Source organism: Gordionus sp. m RMFG-2023, chromosome 4, assembly GCF_954871325.1.
Source record: "Gordionus sp. m RMFG-2023 chromosome 4, tfGorSpeb1-WG-v2, whole genome shotgun sequence".
NCBI classification, from domain to species: Eukaryota; Metazoa; Nematomorpha; class Gordioida; order Chordodea; family Parachordodidae; genus Gordionus; species Gordionus sp. m RMFG-2023.
In genome coordinates, this window is record NC_088778.1 from 28,886,643 (window position 1) to 28,906,400 (window position 19,758).

The 19,758-nt window shown below is 27.2% G+C and overlaps 1 protein-coding gene across 1 annotated transcript; it reads left to right on the plus strand.

Moving 5' to 3' along the window:
• The first annotated feature begins 353 nt into the window (after nucleotides 1-353).
• On the plus strand, nucleotides 354-19,379 carry LOC135928311 (flap endonuclease GEN homolog 1-like). Its single transcript, XM_065464753.1, has 11 exons — nucleotides 354-520; nucleotides 578-770; nucleotides 812-901; nucleotides 940-1,050; nucleotides 1,103-1,278; nucleotides 4,505-4,587; nucleotides 6,983-7,113; nucleotides 8,309-8,398; nucleotides 11,300-11,558; nucleotides 17,300-17,446; nucleotides 18,103-19,379. The coding sequence occupies exons 1-11, from the start codon at nucleotides 354-356 to the stop codon at nucleotides 19,119-19,121; spliced, it is 2,466 nt and encodes an 821-aa protein (XP_065320825.1). The 3' UTR covers nucleotides 19,122-19,379.
• The last annotated feature ends 379 nt before the right edge of the window (nucleotides 19,380-19,758 follow it).

Genomic DNA, 19,758 nt, shown 5'->3' on the forward strand with positions numbered 1-19,758 from the left:
TAATAAATGATAAATAGTTGCCTATTTCATCTTATAAACAAAAGTTTCCCATTTTATTAGATAATATGGGCTGTTCTAAGAATCATCTTTGAATTATTAAATTTTTTAAAATAGACTCCAGATTTTTAAATCCTATAAAATTAAGATATAATTTTATAAATATTAATAAGTTCTTTGTTCTATCATTATAATAATGAAACTAATAAAATAAACTTCTATTCTGATAATTATATAGATTGTTCCATTTGTTACCTAAATTTATATTTATTTCAACCAATTAAAATAGTTCCTTCAAATGAACATTCCTTGAATTGGTGGTCTGCTAAATATCCAGTAAATTCAAATTTTACCACATGGGTGTGAAAGAAATATGGAATATATTTGCTCAATTTAATACAACTTGTGATATAGAATCACTAAGAGGCAAGACTTTAGGCGTTGATTTAAGTATATGGATTTGTGAAAACTTAGCCATGGGTCACTTTTTGCAAGGTCCAATAAATAATACTCTTTACTTAAGGTGACCTATATATATTCCATGATAATACAATATTTATTCATTTTTTGCACGATCTAGAAATTTATTTTTTCGTATCCTTGCTTTTTATGAACATGAAATAAATTTAATATTTATAATGGATGGTATTCCCCCTGAATTGAAATATGCAACTATAAACCAGAGGAATTCAAAAAACACATTAAAATCTAAAATTAATTTCAATAGTGGTAACAAATGTTCAAGACCACATTTTAAAAAACTTTCAGACAAAGTAATTTTGTATTGCAAGTTTTTTAAATCTATATTTAAAAGTGTAGACAATTAATAGCTCTTATGGGTATTCCATGTTTACAAAGTCAAAGTGAAGCAGAAAAGCTTTGTGCACTTTTGAACTCCCACAATGTAAACTTATTTCTAATTAGCTATATTTATTTATTTAGAAAGTGGATGGATGTATTTCAAATGATAGTGATATAATTTTATATGGAGCTAATATTGTTTACAAGAATTTTGACATAAATCTAGCTAACAAAAAGGTATCTATTTTTATTATTTATTTTAAAAAAAATTTAAATGAAGAAAAACTTTATAAAAAGTTTTGACTGTCAAAAAACCTTAAAAGAATTAAATTTAACTCTTCCTGATTTAATTGGTGCCTCTGTTCTTTTGGGCTGTGATTATTTACAAGGGGGAGTTAATGGTGTGGGAAAAGAACAAGTTCTCAAAATTATATCTCATATACAAAAAGAAGGTGAAGAAAATCAAAATCTTATGACACGGTAAAAATTATGCCTTATAAATTGTAAAGTATGTTTTTTATTATCTTATTTAGACAGAGATTAAAACAGAATGGTTATGTTCCAAACCCTTAAGATTTTAGAGGATAGTTTGAAATAAATATAGCACAATCTACTCTCTTTAGAAATAAAACAATTTTGGGAGGTTTTCTTTGAATTTTTTTGTTATAACTTGATTTTTAAACCTATACACTGCATAGTAATGTTGTTAAATGGCCCAATTTGGGTTGATCTTTGGATCTATGTGAGATTAATGGTGCTGAATCTTAGACCTACTCAAACTTACCAAAATGACTTGATTATGGTTGTTAAAAATTAGAGGTGTACCGATACCACTTTTTGGAGGCCGATCCGATCCGATATTCCAGATATTTAATTGATATTGGCCGATAACCAATCCGATATCATAACTAATTTTGTATTCTGTAAAGATACCGGTTTTAATTTTTAATATTCTTTTTATTAGTACAACATCTATAATTTTACTATACCATAACATATGTCATTTAAATATATTATAATGATCAGTTATAGTTTATATTCAATTCAATTGCAATTATTTATATAATAAGTAATAACATTAATCTATTTACATAATTAGTAATAAACAAATATATTGAAATTTGAAATTAATATATAAAATTAATTTATCGAAGATTTCTTTTTAGAAATACCAAAATTTCCAATTTATCAGAGATCGGTCTGTGGTGAGGGGGACTGTTAATATCACTAGTATCACTAAAAACAGATTCTGAAGAGATTAATGAACACTTTTTTAAACAGAATGCGAAAAAAAATAACTATATTGCAGAATGTTTATTAACTAATTATTACTATTAAAATAATTAAGCATAAAAATATATTCTGATTTTATTTATAAAAATAAATGGATTTTTAGATATAACTTTTTTTAAATTTTGTTAAAAGCGCCATTTTATATCGGATCGGAAAATTTTATAATATTTGCCAATAACCGATATTTTAAAATGGGCGAAATATCGGCCCGATCCGATATAAAATATCGGTACATCCCTATTAAAAATCTAGATTCAGGTTGATTTGTTTAAAAAAAACCTGATTCAGATTATAGCCAAAATAATATCCAAGTCTGAAGATTTTGTTCATAGAAGGCAGAAAAGGTTGGACATCTATTTGCCAACATATGGCTAAAATCTTAATCTGGTTATTTTTAAATTGGACTTTTTAACCTAAACTTGAATCTCTTCCCAATATTTCCCATTTTATTTTATAGTGATGTTAAGGTAACTAGTTACAAGTAACTAGTTGGTAACTAGATACAAGTAACTAGTTGGTAACTAGATTTTGGCTAAAAAATAACTGTAACTAGTTATATTTTTAAAATTGTAACTAGTAACTGTAACTAGTTATAATTTTTGAAATGTAATTGCCAAAAGTAACTAGTTACTTTTAAAGATATATTCAAATAATTAATTTTATTTTTAATATGTTGTGATAAATTAATTTTAAATCAAATTTATTTATTAAATTAAATTTATTAAATTAAAATTTTGTGAAAATGTCTGATTGTTATAATTTCCCATTCAAATTGATTTTCTTTTCTTAAATTGTTACATTGCTGCTGGGCTTCATAATTTTGTAAGCAAATTCAAGTATTTAATAAATTTTAATATTATATTTATTTACAAATGTAGCACAATATATTTTTTTCCGTCAAGTAACAAGCATTGGAACTTCATATCATACGTAATAAAATTAAATATAGTATAAGGGAAAACAAAGACAGATTATTTTAGAATTTAATATTAAATTATTAATCATTACTTAGAAGAACCAAGTCTAACAAAAATATGTTATAGGTTTAATAATCTTTATGATAATGACAACATCAGTGCTGCAATTCTTCACCATTTATTTAAAACTGACTGGCCTTGGATTAGGCAAGAAAGGAATAAAGCCAAAAAGGAGTAAATTTTAAATTTAATAAATACCTCAAAGTGAATCCCAGACGAATAAATCATGCTCAAAACCAACATCACTTGATGTAGTTGGATTTTTTGACCTAAAGCGCCAAAATATTCTGGATAATGAACTTATAGAAAACTTTATCAAATCTAATAACACTTTTTCTTTATATAACGATTTTCCAAATTAAAATTACTCTTTATTAAATATAATGTTGTTCTAACATCAAGTGCTCCCTTAGAGCCCTTGTTCAGTCTAGGTAAGCTCATTTTTGGAGATAAACGAGCACGTCTCCTAGATAATAACTTTGAAATTAATTTGTTGTTAAAAGCAAATAAACATTTATTAGATTCTAATTTTTATGAAAAATAAATTTTTTTTTCAATGCAAATATATATTTTTATATTCGATGTAAATATTCAATTTTGCGATATTTTTTTATATAAATAAATTGTATATTATTTTAAATAACTGATTATACTTTGTTTATCCTAATTTTTTTTATATTAAATAAATGCATTTAATAAATAAATAATGCGTATATGAATGATGTATAAAGTAAGTAACTAGTTACTTTTGAAAATAACTGTAACTAATAACTAGTTACTTTTGTAAAAATGTAACTAGTAACTGTAACTAGTTATGTTTTTGCCAATGTAACTAGTAACTGTAACTAGTTATGTTTCAAAAGTAACTTTTAACATCACTAGTATTTTACCCAGTAACATTGAATTTAAAGTCCCATAATCATCTTTTTATCCTAGTCATTTTCAGTCCTTATAGCCCTTAAAAATCTATCACTCAAAATTATTTACATTAATTTTTAATTATATTGGTTATTTTCAGGTTGTTGATATAAAAATTTAAATCACATTTGAATCACAAACTGAATATTTACAAAATAAACTTGGGTCATTTACATCTTAATACACTGCTCACAAAAAGTAAATCAGCTGGTTGTAAACTTTTGAATTCAGCCCTTAGTTACCAGTCTTAAATCTGGATTTATTGATATGAAAAATGTGTTGGTCTAAGTAGAGTCATATTTTTTCTGAAAAATGTTCTAAAAATTGGTAAGCCATTTTTTTTCTTTCCTTGGTAGGAACAGGAAAGGCTAAAAAATGCCCATCTATCAGGTTCCTTGAGATTATTAATCCATATTTTCACCAGAAAAAGTGAAAGCTAAAAAGAAATTTTTGTTTTTTAAAAAAATATATATATATATATATAAAATTAATAATTTATTTTACTTATAAATATGTAGAATTCATAGCTGGCGACAAGATCCTTTCTTTCATTTTTTGGTTGAACTTGAAAATTTGCCCAAACGTTGTACCACAAAATCTAGTAAGTAATTTATAAAATTTTTGTTTTCGAATTTAAATTAAATCAATATATTAATCGGAGTTTGAAAAAATATCTTATGATCAAAAATCTTTGAGGGTGTTCCCTGGTTCAACTTATCACTAAACCAGCTGTTTAGTCAGCTATATAGCTTCGACTAAACAGCCTGAAAAAGAGATGTAAAATTAGGGGTATACCGTTACCACTTTTTGGAGGCCTATCCGATCCGATATTAAATTGATATCGGCCGATTACCGATCCGATATCATATCTAATTTTAAGATACCAATGGTTTTAATTTTTAATATATTTTTTATTGGTATAATATATATAATTTAACTATACCATAACTTATGTCATTTAAATATTATAATGATCAGTTATAGTTTTCAATTAAATTGCAATTCTAAAAGTATCTAAAATATTTTTATTTTTAAATCACTTTTATATAATAAGTAATAACATTAATCTATATACATAATAAGTAATAAACAAATATATTAATTTGAAATAAATATTTACCATTAACATATCGGAGATTTCTTTTTAGAAATACCAAAATTTCCAATTAATCAGAGATCAGCCTTTGGCGATGGTAAGTATATCACCAGCTTCACTAAAAACAGATTCTGAAGAGATTATCGCGCACTTTTATAAACAGAATGAGCACAAAAAATAACAATATGGTAGAATGTTTATTAATTAATTATTATTATTAAAAAATATACATAAAAATGAATTTCGATTTTATTTTATAAAAATAAATGATTTTAAATATAACCTTTTTTAAAAATTTTATAATATTTTATTTTTTGTTAAAGACGCCATTTTATGTCGGATCGGAAAATTTTATAATATTGGCCGATAACCGATATTTGCAAATAGATGAAATATCGACCCGATCCTATCCGATAAAATATATCGGTACATCTCTAAAAAAAATAGTAATGCCATCAAACACTTAAAACAAACCAAAATAAGAGTATCCTAGTTCAAAAGCTGATGCTGTCTAGACTAGGCTAAACAAATAAGTATCAAAAATAATTAGAATCAGGGCTAGTGTTGTTAAACTACCCGATTTGGGTTCTATTTTTAAATGACCCCATGAAGATTTTAGCCAAAATAATATTGTGTATATGTCTCGAGATTTGGAATAGTTGTCCAAACCTTTCTCTCTCACCTATGAGCAAAATCTATAGGCTTCTTAATTTGGGCCTTTTTAAAAATCGAAACCAAATCGGTCCATTCAGCAACACTAATATGGACACACTTCTTCTTCTCCGTTTAATGGCGATTTCCAGGTTGGCCAGTTTTCCTTCTGATTTAAATCTAGCAAGATTTTTTACAATCGGATACCCTTCCTGACATCAACCCCCCTTTAGAAGGTTTTTACACCCCGTCGAGGAGACGGTGATCCTATTTTAGACTCAGATCACAGGGAACCTTTTAGACCTCCATTAGCCGCCAAAAGACGTTGCCACTCCTCAGGCAGGACACATCTATGAAAATTACAAAATATTTAATGTATTAAAAAAGATTTTGGAATTTTTTTTTCAAACTCTTGCCATTTATTTTTTAAAAAATTGAGCAAAAATACCCTTAAATTTGATCATTTTTTAAATTTTATTTTATAAAATTGATTCTTTTTAGCCCTTCTTGGTCGCTATAATTTATAATTGACATATGGTTCTTTTAGTTCCGATTTGATTTCTATTTATCTTCAAATAATTTATCATTGAAAAGTTTAATTAAAATTTTAAAATGAACCATTAACCAATATTTCATTCATTTATTTACCACGTTAGACTACGCCTCATAATCTCGCCGGGTTAATCAGAGTTTGAATAGAAAATAAATACCAAAATCATTTTTTAAAATAATTTTATACAAAGTAAAAATTTTTTAGTGATTTTCAGGTATAAAAAGAATCTTTAAGTCAAAAATTTAAACAAATTTGAAATATTTTTTTAAGAAATCGTTTTGAAACTTGTTGAAAAGAATTATGTAAAGAAAGATGGAAAAAAGGCTCAATTGTTTTATATATATACTTTCTCTCTTTTTTTTTATACATTAGAGTTTGAAATGATCTTCAAAATAAAAATTTTTTATCTGAAGATTTTTTTTTGAGAATGATTCAAGTATGTATTTTTGATCATATTTTATTTAAAATATCTTAATTTATAAGTATAAACTTCTATGATTTTTATGAAATAATCTTTAATGATGAAAACACAAATTTAAATCTTATATTTTGGTTCAAATTAAAAAAAATTTAATATTTTGGGGGGAATTTTAGTTAAAATTTGATCAAAAAAATCTGTGTTCTCCAAAACCAGATTTTTTTTTAAACTGTGATTTTCTTAAATAAATCCAATCTTATCAATGTTAAACACAACAGGTAAACAAATTGCGAGGGTCTGTGTTTGCCAATGGCACATGGCTCAAGAAATCTTGGATTATCACAAGTTGGAACTAAATATTTATAAAAAAGTTAGGGGCATACCCATTGAAAAGTTTCCGTATTCCCAAGTAATAAATCATACATTTATTTATTTTTTTTGTCAAATTTAATTTTTTGTTTAAAAATTAGGAATATTGAAATTTTATTTTGTAGGGGATTTTTAACTGGTATAGTGATTAAGACATGGCGATAATAAAATAATTAATTTGTCTCCGAATCAGAAGTATTTTTTATTAAATTTAAATAACTGTCAAAATTTCAATTTTAAAGGTAAAACAAAAATTCTTTCCTTTTTTGTTCTGCAAATATTTATCTTTATATAAGAAAAGATTTTTCAATTAGCGATATATAAATATTAAATCTGTTTTCTTGTTAAAGTAACTTTTATATAAATAAAATTAAACATCATAAAAATCAATCGTATAATTAATAAAAATAAACAATATAATTATTATCAACTTTTATTTGTAAATTGTAAAACATTACTACATATTTGTTTACTTTCTTTTTTAGGTAAGTTAAGAAGTTGCCATATATGAAATGGCTAGGAGGGGCACGAAAATATGATTTTAAATATCTGAACGGATGTGGATGTTCGATTTATTTTGTGATTCACGCACTTTTTACATATTTCACGATTGTGTTATGATTTGAATTTAAATCCAAATATGAACCTATTCAAAAATTTAATATATATTTTATGCTATATTAACTCGGGATCTGCGGGAGTAGGCCCAAACCAACCCCGGCCCTCACATTTAAAAAAAAAATTTGGTTCAGGCTGATTTTAAAATTTTTTACAAGAAACATGGAGACAATATTTATTTTTGTTTTGTAGAAATGATCAAAAACTCGATATTTCTATATTTTAAATAAATTCTCTCCGGGTTGAGCGGACAAACAATTTTAATTTCGGGTCGGGCTTTTCAGTACAAATAAAAAAATTTTGTTCGTTATCGAGCCGGGCCTGTCAGGGTAAATTTATTTAATCAAATTTCCGGCGGGGCCAGGCTTGGAAAATTAGGCCCTATTATTTAATTACAATCGTGTTTTTTCATTTAAAATTCAATATTCATAATAAATTTTTTTTAAAAAAAAAATATGCATATATTTCAAAATTTTTATGAATACCTTTAAAGTAAAAGTATTCTATTAAGTTGTGCCTTCTTCAAAAAAGGCAAAAAAAAATTTTCCGCCAGGATATATATTTTTTTTATAATAAACTGTAATAAAAATTATAAATATTTTTGTTTGTTTGTCTAGATAGCAGACGAATTTACTAATAGCTCGAAGGAAAGAATCCCGGAACATAACGAATTATTACCTAGCGCTCCGAATGTGCAAGGAATATTGGTATTTAGAATGATTTCATTTATCGTCGGATGAGTATTATACTGTTCTACAAGACCGTAGCGGCGGAAAGGCAAACCTCCCAAAAAAATTTCACCCCCATAACTTGGTCCCTTGAAAAAAAATTTAACCCCCCCCCCCCCATATTTAAATTTTTTTTTATTTAGTTGTGAAAACCTGAGCATAATTATTCGTTATATTTTTTGTGGAGAAATCCAAAAAAGTTTAATAGGAATCATTAATTACAATGTATGCTCAAAGCATTACTAATTTTATTTTAGAGCAATTTAATGTATTATACATTAATTCATTGAATATAATAAGCCAGGAATATGATGTGCAAACGTATTTTTTTAAATAAAATTCTCTCCTGAACAATTTAAAAAAAAATTGATATAGAACACTATAATACTCATCCGACGATATACATCTTATTTTAATTAATAATCATATTTAAAAAAAAATATATAGTTGTTTGAACTTGTATTATTAGTAATTTACAATTCTTAATTTCTTTCATATCGGGTTCTGAATATTTTTAAAGTATTTCTGACATTAACATTAGATACCAACCGAGACTGCGAATGATTTATACATTAAAATGGATTTAATAAAAAATAAGTGTTCTACACATTGAATTTCACCATCAAAAGGCATTTAGACGAAATTTGAAAGACAATTTCGGGCTATTTTGTCGAAAGGTTTTTCAATAACGTCTAATATAGCCAATGACATCGACTACAGCTGACTTCAAAGTCGCACACTTTAAAAGAAAAGGAATTATCAGTTTAGGCTAGTATTAATATCATTGCGTATACCGGTTACTAAAAAAAATAGTTCCTGTTCATAGATTTAGCACGGTTCCAGCATTTAGAACGATTTCAACCCTAAATAATTAGAACGCTTGACTACAAATTTTTTCCCGCATATCCACTTTGAAAACAAAATTCATTAAGAATATTTTAAGTTAATTAATATTTATATAACACAGGGTTTACCGTTGTTTTTCGAGCAGAAACTCACATTATAAAGAGCACAAATTATGTAAACAATATTTAATCTTGTTTTTAATTCCATAGATTTTTTTTAAAAAAAAGAATTTTTATATAAAACGATGCTACTACATTATCCAAAAAATATAATGGGGAATAAATTAAAATCATATTATTTCAGTGTATAAAATTCATTTTCTCAAATATGATAATTCATGATGTTACATTCGAGCGTATTTTTAACAAGGACGATTCCAACTGGGTCTTCCTATGGACAGAAGGCCGAGATTCTTAATTCTATTACCGGGGTAAAATGATCCGAAAATTTATGCAGTCCTTTATAATTATTAGGGCGTAATATCCTGTCCGAATTATTTTGATATATATTATATTTTTATATAATTTCAAAAAAAATTTTTGCAAGCGGTTTTCCAGGTTTAACCCGGGTTAAGCCAGTTTCCCCTCTTATCCCTTTTCTCCATTTTTTTTCGGTCATAGGCGTCGATGATCGGTAAAACCCATCGTTTTTATTTTTATGTCACCCATTATTACTTTCATCCTCGTCGTCATTTGGTCTTCCCTCGATGGATTTGATCCCCTCAACTCAACCAAGTGCAGCGTTAAATAATGATCGAGTTATTTTAAAAAGAAATTTTGTTATATTATGAGAGAAGGATTAAAAATATTTAACAAAAAAAAAACTCGATTCGCGAACTTTTGAAACTTTGTCGAAAAAGAAGAAATATGTTTTTTTTAAACATATAAAAAATAAAAACATGTCCAAAATATAATTCCCTAAAATTTTAAAAATTTCTGAAAGTTTTGATAACTTTTTGAATATTTTAAAAAAGATACTGGAACATACCTTAATAAGGTATAAATATAATTAAGATAATTATTAAATTTCTTATTATGTCGATAGGTCAACAATTAGAAATATAGTTAACCTTATGGAAATTTTTTTTTTTAAAAAAAGACACTTAATCATTCCTGTGGCGATTAGAAATACAAATTTTACCTTGAAAATGTCAAAATCATTTATAAATAAATCCTTTGTAATTTAAATCAAATTTTTTTATTCAAACTCTTCAAAATTTTGACTATTTTTTATGGCTTGGTTCATAGATGGATGGTAAATAAACATCAATCTAAAATATCTGATATCTTTTACATGTATATCGGATCGTTAAAAAAACTTGTGGATTCTCCAATATAGTCACCCAGAAAAATATTACTTAAGCCTGAAGATTTTGCTCATAGAAGAAACAAAGGTCTAGACTTATAGAAATCTCTAGACTTAGGCACCATTTTTCTGGCTTAAATATTGAGTTAGCCGTTTTCAAAAATCGGCTCAAAATGAGCCGTTTAACAATACTACTCCCAGACCTAGTATTTTATTTTAGTTACATAGGTGTCATTTTATTTTCTTTAATAATATAAGAGCTTTCAAAAATGGATACTACGTTATCTATATGAAAGTTAATAATTTATCCATTTTCCCCTTTAATATTTAAAGGGCATGTAAATCTTTAAGATTCATTTAAATTAAAGACTATTATTTAATTTATCAACCTGTAAAATTTTAAGTGGAAATTTATACTATTAAATTTATGGCGATCTAATATGATTTAGGGTTGAACGTATAAAATGGTTGAACTTTTATTACAACTAATTACTATTTTCCTAAAAAAGATCGTAAAATCATTTTCCGGTTTCTATAAATTTTAGGCAAACATTTCCGGTTTCTATAAATTTTAGACAAACATTTCCGGTTTCTATAAATTTTAGGCACAAATTTCCGGTTTCTATAAATTTGAGGCAAACATTTCCGGTTGCTAGATTTGTTCCGGTTCCGGTTTCCAGACTTAAACTTCTTTTTTTTTTAAAAAAAAAATTACGATTATAAAATAAGGAATTTACCTCGAAAATTTTGGATTGGAACAAAGCCTACACCTTACAGAAATTGCTTCCTTATCTCGTGAATCATTACTTTACCTCGTATTTTAAAATGGCGAATCGCGAAAAATGGGAAAACAATTTAAGCCAATATAAACCAGACGATTTTAACGATCGTTTACTTTCGTTTTCAATCGGTATAAAACCCTTACGGATCGGGAAAACTTGCGTTAAACAAGGGATTCAGTATTATACGACTCATTGGACGATGTTTGGTAGCTCCTTTTCGATATTCATTATTTTTATTATGGTAATTTATGACTTTTAAGAAAGTTTAGGGAAAAAAGGAAGAATCAGTAAAAAATTTTTTTTACCATTTCTCGGATCTAACCACTGTACACTTTGCTAGGCTCGCTCTTACACTCTGTTTCGCGGAGAGCAAGACTCGTTGGCAGATCGCCTCAGACGGCACACTAATTTTTAGGCGATCGCAATGAGAGAGAAATATGAAACAAACTTATTATCAGGGTCGTTAAAAGATATTTTTAATGTGTCTAGCTACAAATACAGATACTGTATGATGTTTCGTGAAGTTGGCCAATCGATTGGAAGGACTAACGATGAACCCTATATTAGTATTGTTAAAAAGCTCGATTATTTATTTCAAAAAACGGCCCGATTAGGATTTTGACCAAAATAACTATGTAAGCCTAAAGATTTTGCGCATAACTGGCAGAAATGCTTGGACATCTATTTGTCCAATCTCGATGCTTACATTATTTTAGCCAAAATCTTAAATTGGCTAATTTTGAAAAATCGACTCAAATTGGGCTTTTTAACAACACTAACTATATTATTCTTTACTGCTTTGTTAGTAGACGCTAGTGCTTCAATCGGTTTAATAAACGCGATAAAAATACTATTTAAGTTTCTAATAATTATTCTTATTTACCCGAAGAATCTAGTTTATACTAGGCCTATTCAAAAACGTATTCGAATCGGATAGTGCATTATTCGTATTCGATTCGTTGAATAATAAAATCTACTATTTGTATTCGATTCGAATTATTCGAATAATTGAAATGAATTTTCTTAATAAAATAAATCATACTCAAATATATTGACTTTTTTTATTGCAAATTTGATTTCAAACAGAAAAAATTATAATAATCCGATGACAAATAAATATAATCAAGTTATAAACAAAATTAAAATATTATATTATTCATTTAATTTATAATTTTAAGGCAAAGGGTTTTTCTTATATTTTCTTCTTTATACGACATGCGGTTTTTTGACAATAAATTAGTGCCAACTCAGAAAAGTCTTTCACACGCAGTTGATGTTCCTTGTATAGATAAATAATCTCTTGCCATTTTTGAGAGTATGGGGATCCTATGTGCATTTGTCTTCCACCACATTAATGGATCAGTATCACTCTTTGATCTTGGTTCACTCAGGTAAAAATCGATTTCATATAGTTGAACATAATTTTGTTTAAAAACAATGTCAAGCCTGTTTTGTTGACTTTCATCCTTATTTTGGCAGTTGTAATTATCAGTAGCTTATAAAATAAAAGGATATGTATTTAAATGGGGGTAAATTAAATACCTGTATATCTGCTATAAATCTCTTTAAACTTGTCTGTTAACCTGGATATATCAATGTCATAATCAAGAGATATTGATTTTAAAAATTCTATTTTGAGCCTGGGATCCAATATTGTAGCTATTATTGCATCATCTGCAGTTAAATTGTAATAGCCCAAAAATTTATCACATGCCACTTTGAAATCATTGTTAGAGGTTTTATGGAAACAAGGTTTCTCATTTTTTAAGTGTTCAAGAATTAGAATATAATAGGGTATAACCAAATTATAAGTAGGATAATTTTCCCCACAAACCATATTTGTAGTTTCATACAAAGGCAATAGGATAGATTTAATTTTTACAAGATCGTCCCATTCCTCCTGTATGTTATGTTAATAAAGTACAGGTTAACAGACAAGTTTAAAGGGATTTAAAGCAGATATACAGGTATTTAATTTACCCCCATTTAAATACATATCATTTTATTTTATAAGCTACTGATAATTACAACTGCCAAAATAAGGATGAAAGTCAACAAAAACAGGCTTGACATTGTTTTTAAACAAAATTATGTTCAATTATGTGAAATCGATTTTTACCTGAGTGAACCAAGATCAAAGAATGATACTGATCCATTAATGTGGTGGAAGACAAATGCACATAGGATCCCCATACTCTTAAAAATGGCAAGAGATTATTTATCTATACAAGGAACATCAACTGCGTGTGAAAGACTTTTCTCAGTTGGCACTAATTTGTTGTCAAAAAACCGCATGTCGTATAAAGAAGAAAATATAAGAAAAACCCTTTGCCTTAAAAATTGGCTTAAAATTATAAATTAAATGAATAATATAATATTTTAATTTTGTTTATAACTTGATTATATTTATTTGTCATTGGATTATTATAATTTTTTCTGTTTGAAATCAAATTTGCAATAAAAAAATTTGTCAATATATTTGAGTATGATTTATTTTATTAAGAAAATTCATTTCAATTATTCGAAAATTATTCGAATAATTCGAATCGAATACGAATAATGCACTATTATATTCGAATACGTTTTTGAATAGGCCTATGCTTTATCGTTACTGCTTTCATTCGACCTTTTAAACGTAAAAGTTTACAAAATTATTATTTGTATTTGTTTATAACTTTTTTCCTTAGTTTTGGTTACCACAAAAAAATGGCCTCAGATTTTAGGTAGTACTTCCAATCTATCTGCCAACTTCTTGGAACTGATATATGTATTAAAGTATCTAGATACAAATATTTTACCTAAAAAAGTATCTTGATGCGATTTGAATTTTTAAAAATATTAATAAAGTAAGACGCCTGCCATTTGTGTCATCTGGAATTGAAAGTTTATCGATTAATCGTTGTCAATTTGTTTAATTTTCTGGAATTTGTAACCAAGTTCAATAAAGTTCGAAAAATTTGGTAATGACTGTGTTGATTGTTTTTTCTTCATCTAGCGTTAATAAATCGTCTAAATATTTATATAAAGATGAATAATTAATAACTTATTTACCATGATATTCGTTATCCATTGCTTGTAAAATAACACGTATCTGAAATTGGAAAGAATTAATTAGGACAGATATTTAATAGAAATATAATTAAAGAACATAAAATAAAATCGCATCAAAAATGTAGCTATAAATAGATGCAACTAAAAATGTATCTAGATAATAAGTGTAACGATTGAGTATCAAACATGAAGTCCAGGGGATTGTGTGAAATCCATCCAAGTAATTATGGGAGTCGTTTTCGAGAAGATTCGCTTAATGTTAATGTAATGGCGGCTTATTACTTATTATATGAATGATATGTAATGTGTTGACCATGATGTTTTCTATTGAACTTACCTATGGATAATTAATAAATGAGGATATCAATTAGCTAAACTTTATTCAGCTTTATAAATAAGGATACAAACATTTTTTTTGTATTTAGACTTGATATGTATTATTTTAACAACTTCGCCTAATTGAGTATTTTACTTCATTAAGTATCATTTTAAACTTATAGTTTATCATTTCAAGCTATTAATAACTTTTCGAGTATCATTTTATAATTATATAAAAAAAAAAATTTTTCGTACCATTTTCATAAAATTTTAATTCATATTTCTGGTTATCAAATCTTGCTAAAAATATATAAGTAATAATTTTATTATTAATATATATTTATATGTATTAATATTTTTATTAAATTATCATCTTTTTAATCATTTTAGGTGCTGGAAATTGAGCTATAATGCTATTTGGCATCTATGGTCATTTCTTATGCACTAAAATATTTGTTATCAATAAATAGAAATTTTAGGCAAATTATTTAGGATATTTAGATTTAGGGTTATGGAAACGGGAATAGGGTGGGGGTTAATTAGATTTTGATAAAATATCTATATTGATTATCTAATATCTATTATTGGGTTTTCTTGGATATAGGGAGAGGTTCTAATAAATATTTTGCATAAATAACATGAAATGCTTTTTATATCAATAACATGATATGAGACGCTTTTTAATGCATTTAGATATGACTACACTTATCCCCAAGGGTGATATAACTGAGGCTGATATAGAGAGCTTAGACGAAGAAGACAATTATTATCTTACTGGCAGATGATATTCCAACATCATCTTATATTACAAATGAGCTAGGTCTTGAATTGGAGGATATAATCGAAAATACTACTATAACTAAAATAAAAGATAACCCTCTATGGTCTAAGAAAGACATCGGAAACATGAATACAGAGTTTATCCCCATCGGGTGAAATTTGTTTAATTTGTTGTATCCTTTATCCCCTATTTACCATATCCTTGTTATTATTAATATGGAAAATGTTAAGAAGTCGTTTAAATATTTTTTTATATTCTCCTTTAAACTATTAATTTTTTTGTTTTGATAATGACTTTTAAATTTTGAAATGTTTTTCTTTTTTTGTTACAAATTCTAATTGTTAATGACATTATACAAGTTACAATTTATTTCGAAAGGTCATTTTGTTACCTTTCGGAGATCATTTAAATTAAATATTTTATTATATAAACAACGAATTTCATTTGTATTTTCGGTGAAAAATAAATTTAATCCTTTAATAAAATAAACTTGGTTCATGAATTTATTAAAATATATTATGGGATTCTTTGATAAAATAAACCTGATTCTTATTATTCCCAGAAAACATTATACGAACTCTCTGAAATGATCAGAAAAATTTCCGGATCAAAGGGAAACGATTGCAGGGCATAGTTTGCGCTACTTGTGAGATGTTTCACCAGACCAATATTGTCGTATAGAAGGCATCTTGACTAAGCTAGTATATAAGTGTATCCCAATAAATTTTTACAATTTTATCGCTATCTGTATTTATAGATTTACCACAACATTGAAGGGAATAAATATTTGTTTCCGATACAAAATTGCTAATTATCTGGTTGTCCAAAAAATTTATGAAAATAGATTAGAGGAGTTGAATCCTGTTCAGGAATTTTCAATATAGGGATAAACTCTGTAATCATGTTTCCGGCGTCTTTTTTAGACCAAAGAGGGTTATCTATTACTTTAGATATAGTAGTATCTTCTATTATATCCTCCAATTCAAGGCCTAGTTCATTTGTAATATTAGATGATTTCGGCAAATCATCTCCCAGCAAAGGATAATAATTGTATTCTTCGTCTGAGCTCTCTATATCAGCCTCAGACATATCACCCTCGGGGATACGTGTAGTCATATCTAAATGCATACTGATAAAAAAAGCATTTCATATTACATGTTATTTATATAAAATAGCTATTAGAACCTCTTCCTACCAGAAAATCAGATATTAGATAATCAATATAGTTAACTATTATAAAATCTAATTACCCCCACCCCCCTTTCCAATTTCCATAACCCTAAATCTTAATTTCCTAAATAATTTGCCGAAAATTTCCATTTATTGAATAAATTTTTTTTAGTGCATAAGAAATGACCATTGATGCCAAATGGCATTATGTTCAATTTCCAGCACCTAAAATGTTTTAAAAGATGATATTTTTTAAATAAAAATATTAATACATAAATATGAAATGATTAGTTACATTTTTTAAGAAAATTTGATAACCAGAAATATGAATTAAAATTTTGGCGCAAAAATGGTACAAAAAAAAATTGATTTTTTATAACTATTATATGATATAATTACATATGAAGCAGCCAGTTGGTGATAAAATACGAAACAGCAAATATTAAAAATTTAAAAGTTATCAGTGGTCATTTTTAATCCATAAAAATTACTAAAATTATGATTCTAAAAGTTATCCATGGGGCGCGAAAGGGTTTATTGGGTATAATTTGAAATGATACTTTAAACAAGAATTGTCAATTTCGTTTCTAAATAAAAAAAATTTATAACTTTTTATTATCGCACCAGAATTCGACAATTTTACTGAAGCACACGAGGAAGTGGCGAGCACTAAAGATAGACTGTTACAATTTTATGAGATCCCTGTCAAGTTTCGGTATATGGATTTAGCTTACCCGGCCATCGTGAAATCCTTTAAGCAATCCAAAATTAAAAGTACATTCAAATGCAGTCAATTTCACATTACAAATCAGCTACTCGATATCTGAGGGCTGAAATAATTTCTCTAATTTTTTTAATGAGAATATCAATCTTGGTAACTTTTTTCATGCCATCAACTGTAACCAAATTATGAAGTCCATGCCCTAAGCATAAATGATGCTCATAATCCTCTAATCTGACGCTTCTTTTGACATTGGCCCCAGCATCAGTTACCATTTGTATTATTTTGGCTTTTAGGAACTCCTCTTCAATACTATCAATCTCAGATAATATTGTTTCCCCAGTATGCTTTTGAGTCACATTTCTATTTGAGGGTAAAATATTTTAAAAAATTATATTTGTTTGGCCAATCAGATCCCACTAAATTTCAATCTAACTTAAAATGAGATCTGGTCCGGACTGAGAAAATATTAAAATTTTACCCGCACTACGAGCCTAGAAACATAGTGTTCGAGAAGCCCATCTGACCGCGGATTAGGGTAGTTGTGTGCAAGGCTATATTTTTATTTATTTTATTATATTTCTTACCTCAAATTTTCTAGTTCCTTTTAAATTATACCTTTTTTTATCTTTATTTTTAATTTCCATTTTACTATTATTTTTCTAATATTTAAAATTAATAATTAATATTTTCCCCCTTCCAAAAAAAGGTATCAAAAGCAAGGTTTCGAAAAAATCTTCGAGAAATAATGATGCCACTCTTAATAATCGCCTTATCACAGATTTCGCTGCCAAATTGAGTCTTAACGAAAACGAATTTAAAAATAGCGCCAAAAATATGATTAACTCATACGGCCTTCATTCTACTAAGAAAAATTATAACGCGAAAATCGATTTAGATTTAGACACGCCAATCATCGTTATTCGTTCACCCACTTCACATATTTCCTCCGATAGAAAATTTGATAAAAATCTTGGAATTAGTCATAAAGAGATGATTAGTCACTTCTCGCACAAGAGTGACAACCGATGTAGCTGTCAAGATGACACAGTGATAATCAGTGGAGATGAAACATCATTCGAAATCCCTAACCACTATAAGTTATCGTCTAATGATTCCCTAAATTATAATATTCGTATGAAGAATACTGTTATCAACGAAAATTTACAAGATAGTTTACGACCACGGGAAACAGAAAAGGGATCTAGATTATCTCTAAATTCTGAAATTAGTAAAATCGTGGAAAATGACAAAATTTTCAATAAAATTATATCTCCTACATTCCCTCGTTCAGCTAATATAGATTCCCGAGAAACTATCACAGCTGAAATTACAAAAATCGATTTTCAAACGCCAAAGAAAATATGCGATGATGCGATATCAATAATTGATGACGTTTTTTTAGATTCTTTATCACCCACCGTCTTTCATTCATACTTGAATGATCAAATTATTAAAAATATTGATGGTAAATCCGATTCTAACCAAAGCGCTCTAATATTCGAAGATTTGACATTTGAAAATCATGGGGAAATTACATCTAATTTTGATGCGAATTTTCTAAGCAACCCCTGTATCGATATTAATGTCCGTAAAGATGAAGAAAATTTAAAGCTTAGAAGAGAAGAGACATTTAAAAATGTTAATAATTCAAGACAAAATTTGTATAGCCAAAGTCCTTTGCCACTATTGCAAAGGCTCAAATCAGCTAAGGTGAGGTCATCATAATTAAATTTGTAGAGTTGCTTGGTTTTCCTCTAAGCTGGTGACGTTTAGTTACTCTGAAGAACAAAGTGTTTGATGCCCTAAGATAGAATTTTTAAAGAAATTGTTATAATTCGTAATTTCAATTATTGTATTAATTTTAATCGATATTATTAATTTAAAAAAATATTATTTTAATATGAGTTTAGAATTATTATATAAATTAAAATCGAATTAATTCATTTTGATCATAATTCCATATATTTATTCGTTTTCCCCATCACAAAGACATTCATTAATAAATTTTTATTTTACAGTAGTAATTAACGAGTATTCAAAAACGAATATTCCTCTAATTAATGGCATTTCTAAGGGTTAAGCAAAACTAGCTCAGCGCGGCTCAAAAAAAATTGCAATACATTCAACAGTCAAAGAAGGATAAATTCATTTTTCTCTATTTCCAAATCCTATTAGTCAAATTAGAATTACTCAGTGTTTAAGTCCCTTTAAGGATTAATATATAAAATGATTTAAATTAAGTAAGGATACGGACTAAGAAGAGAATACCATCACCCATCTGAAATTCAATGAAGGATTTGCATTGTACCCACCCCTACGCGCCATTTTTCCCAAAGATGAAAAATGAAAATATTAGCGCTAA

Excerpts from the sequence above, each read along its gene's own strand:
- LOC135928311 (XM_065464753.1), top strand. The coding sequence starts at position 354 with ATGGGTGTGAAAGAAATATGGAATATATTTGCTCAATTTAATACAACT. Across the intron at positions 7,114-8,308 it reads AAAAGTTTCCGTATTCCCAA|ATAGCAGACGAATTTACTAA; the intron begins GTAATAAATCAT and ends TTGTTTGTCTAG. Across the intron at positions 11,559-17,299 it reads GACTCATTGGACGATGTTTG|AATTCGACAATTTTACTGAA; the intron begins GTAGCTCCTTTT and ends TTATCGCACCAG.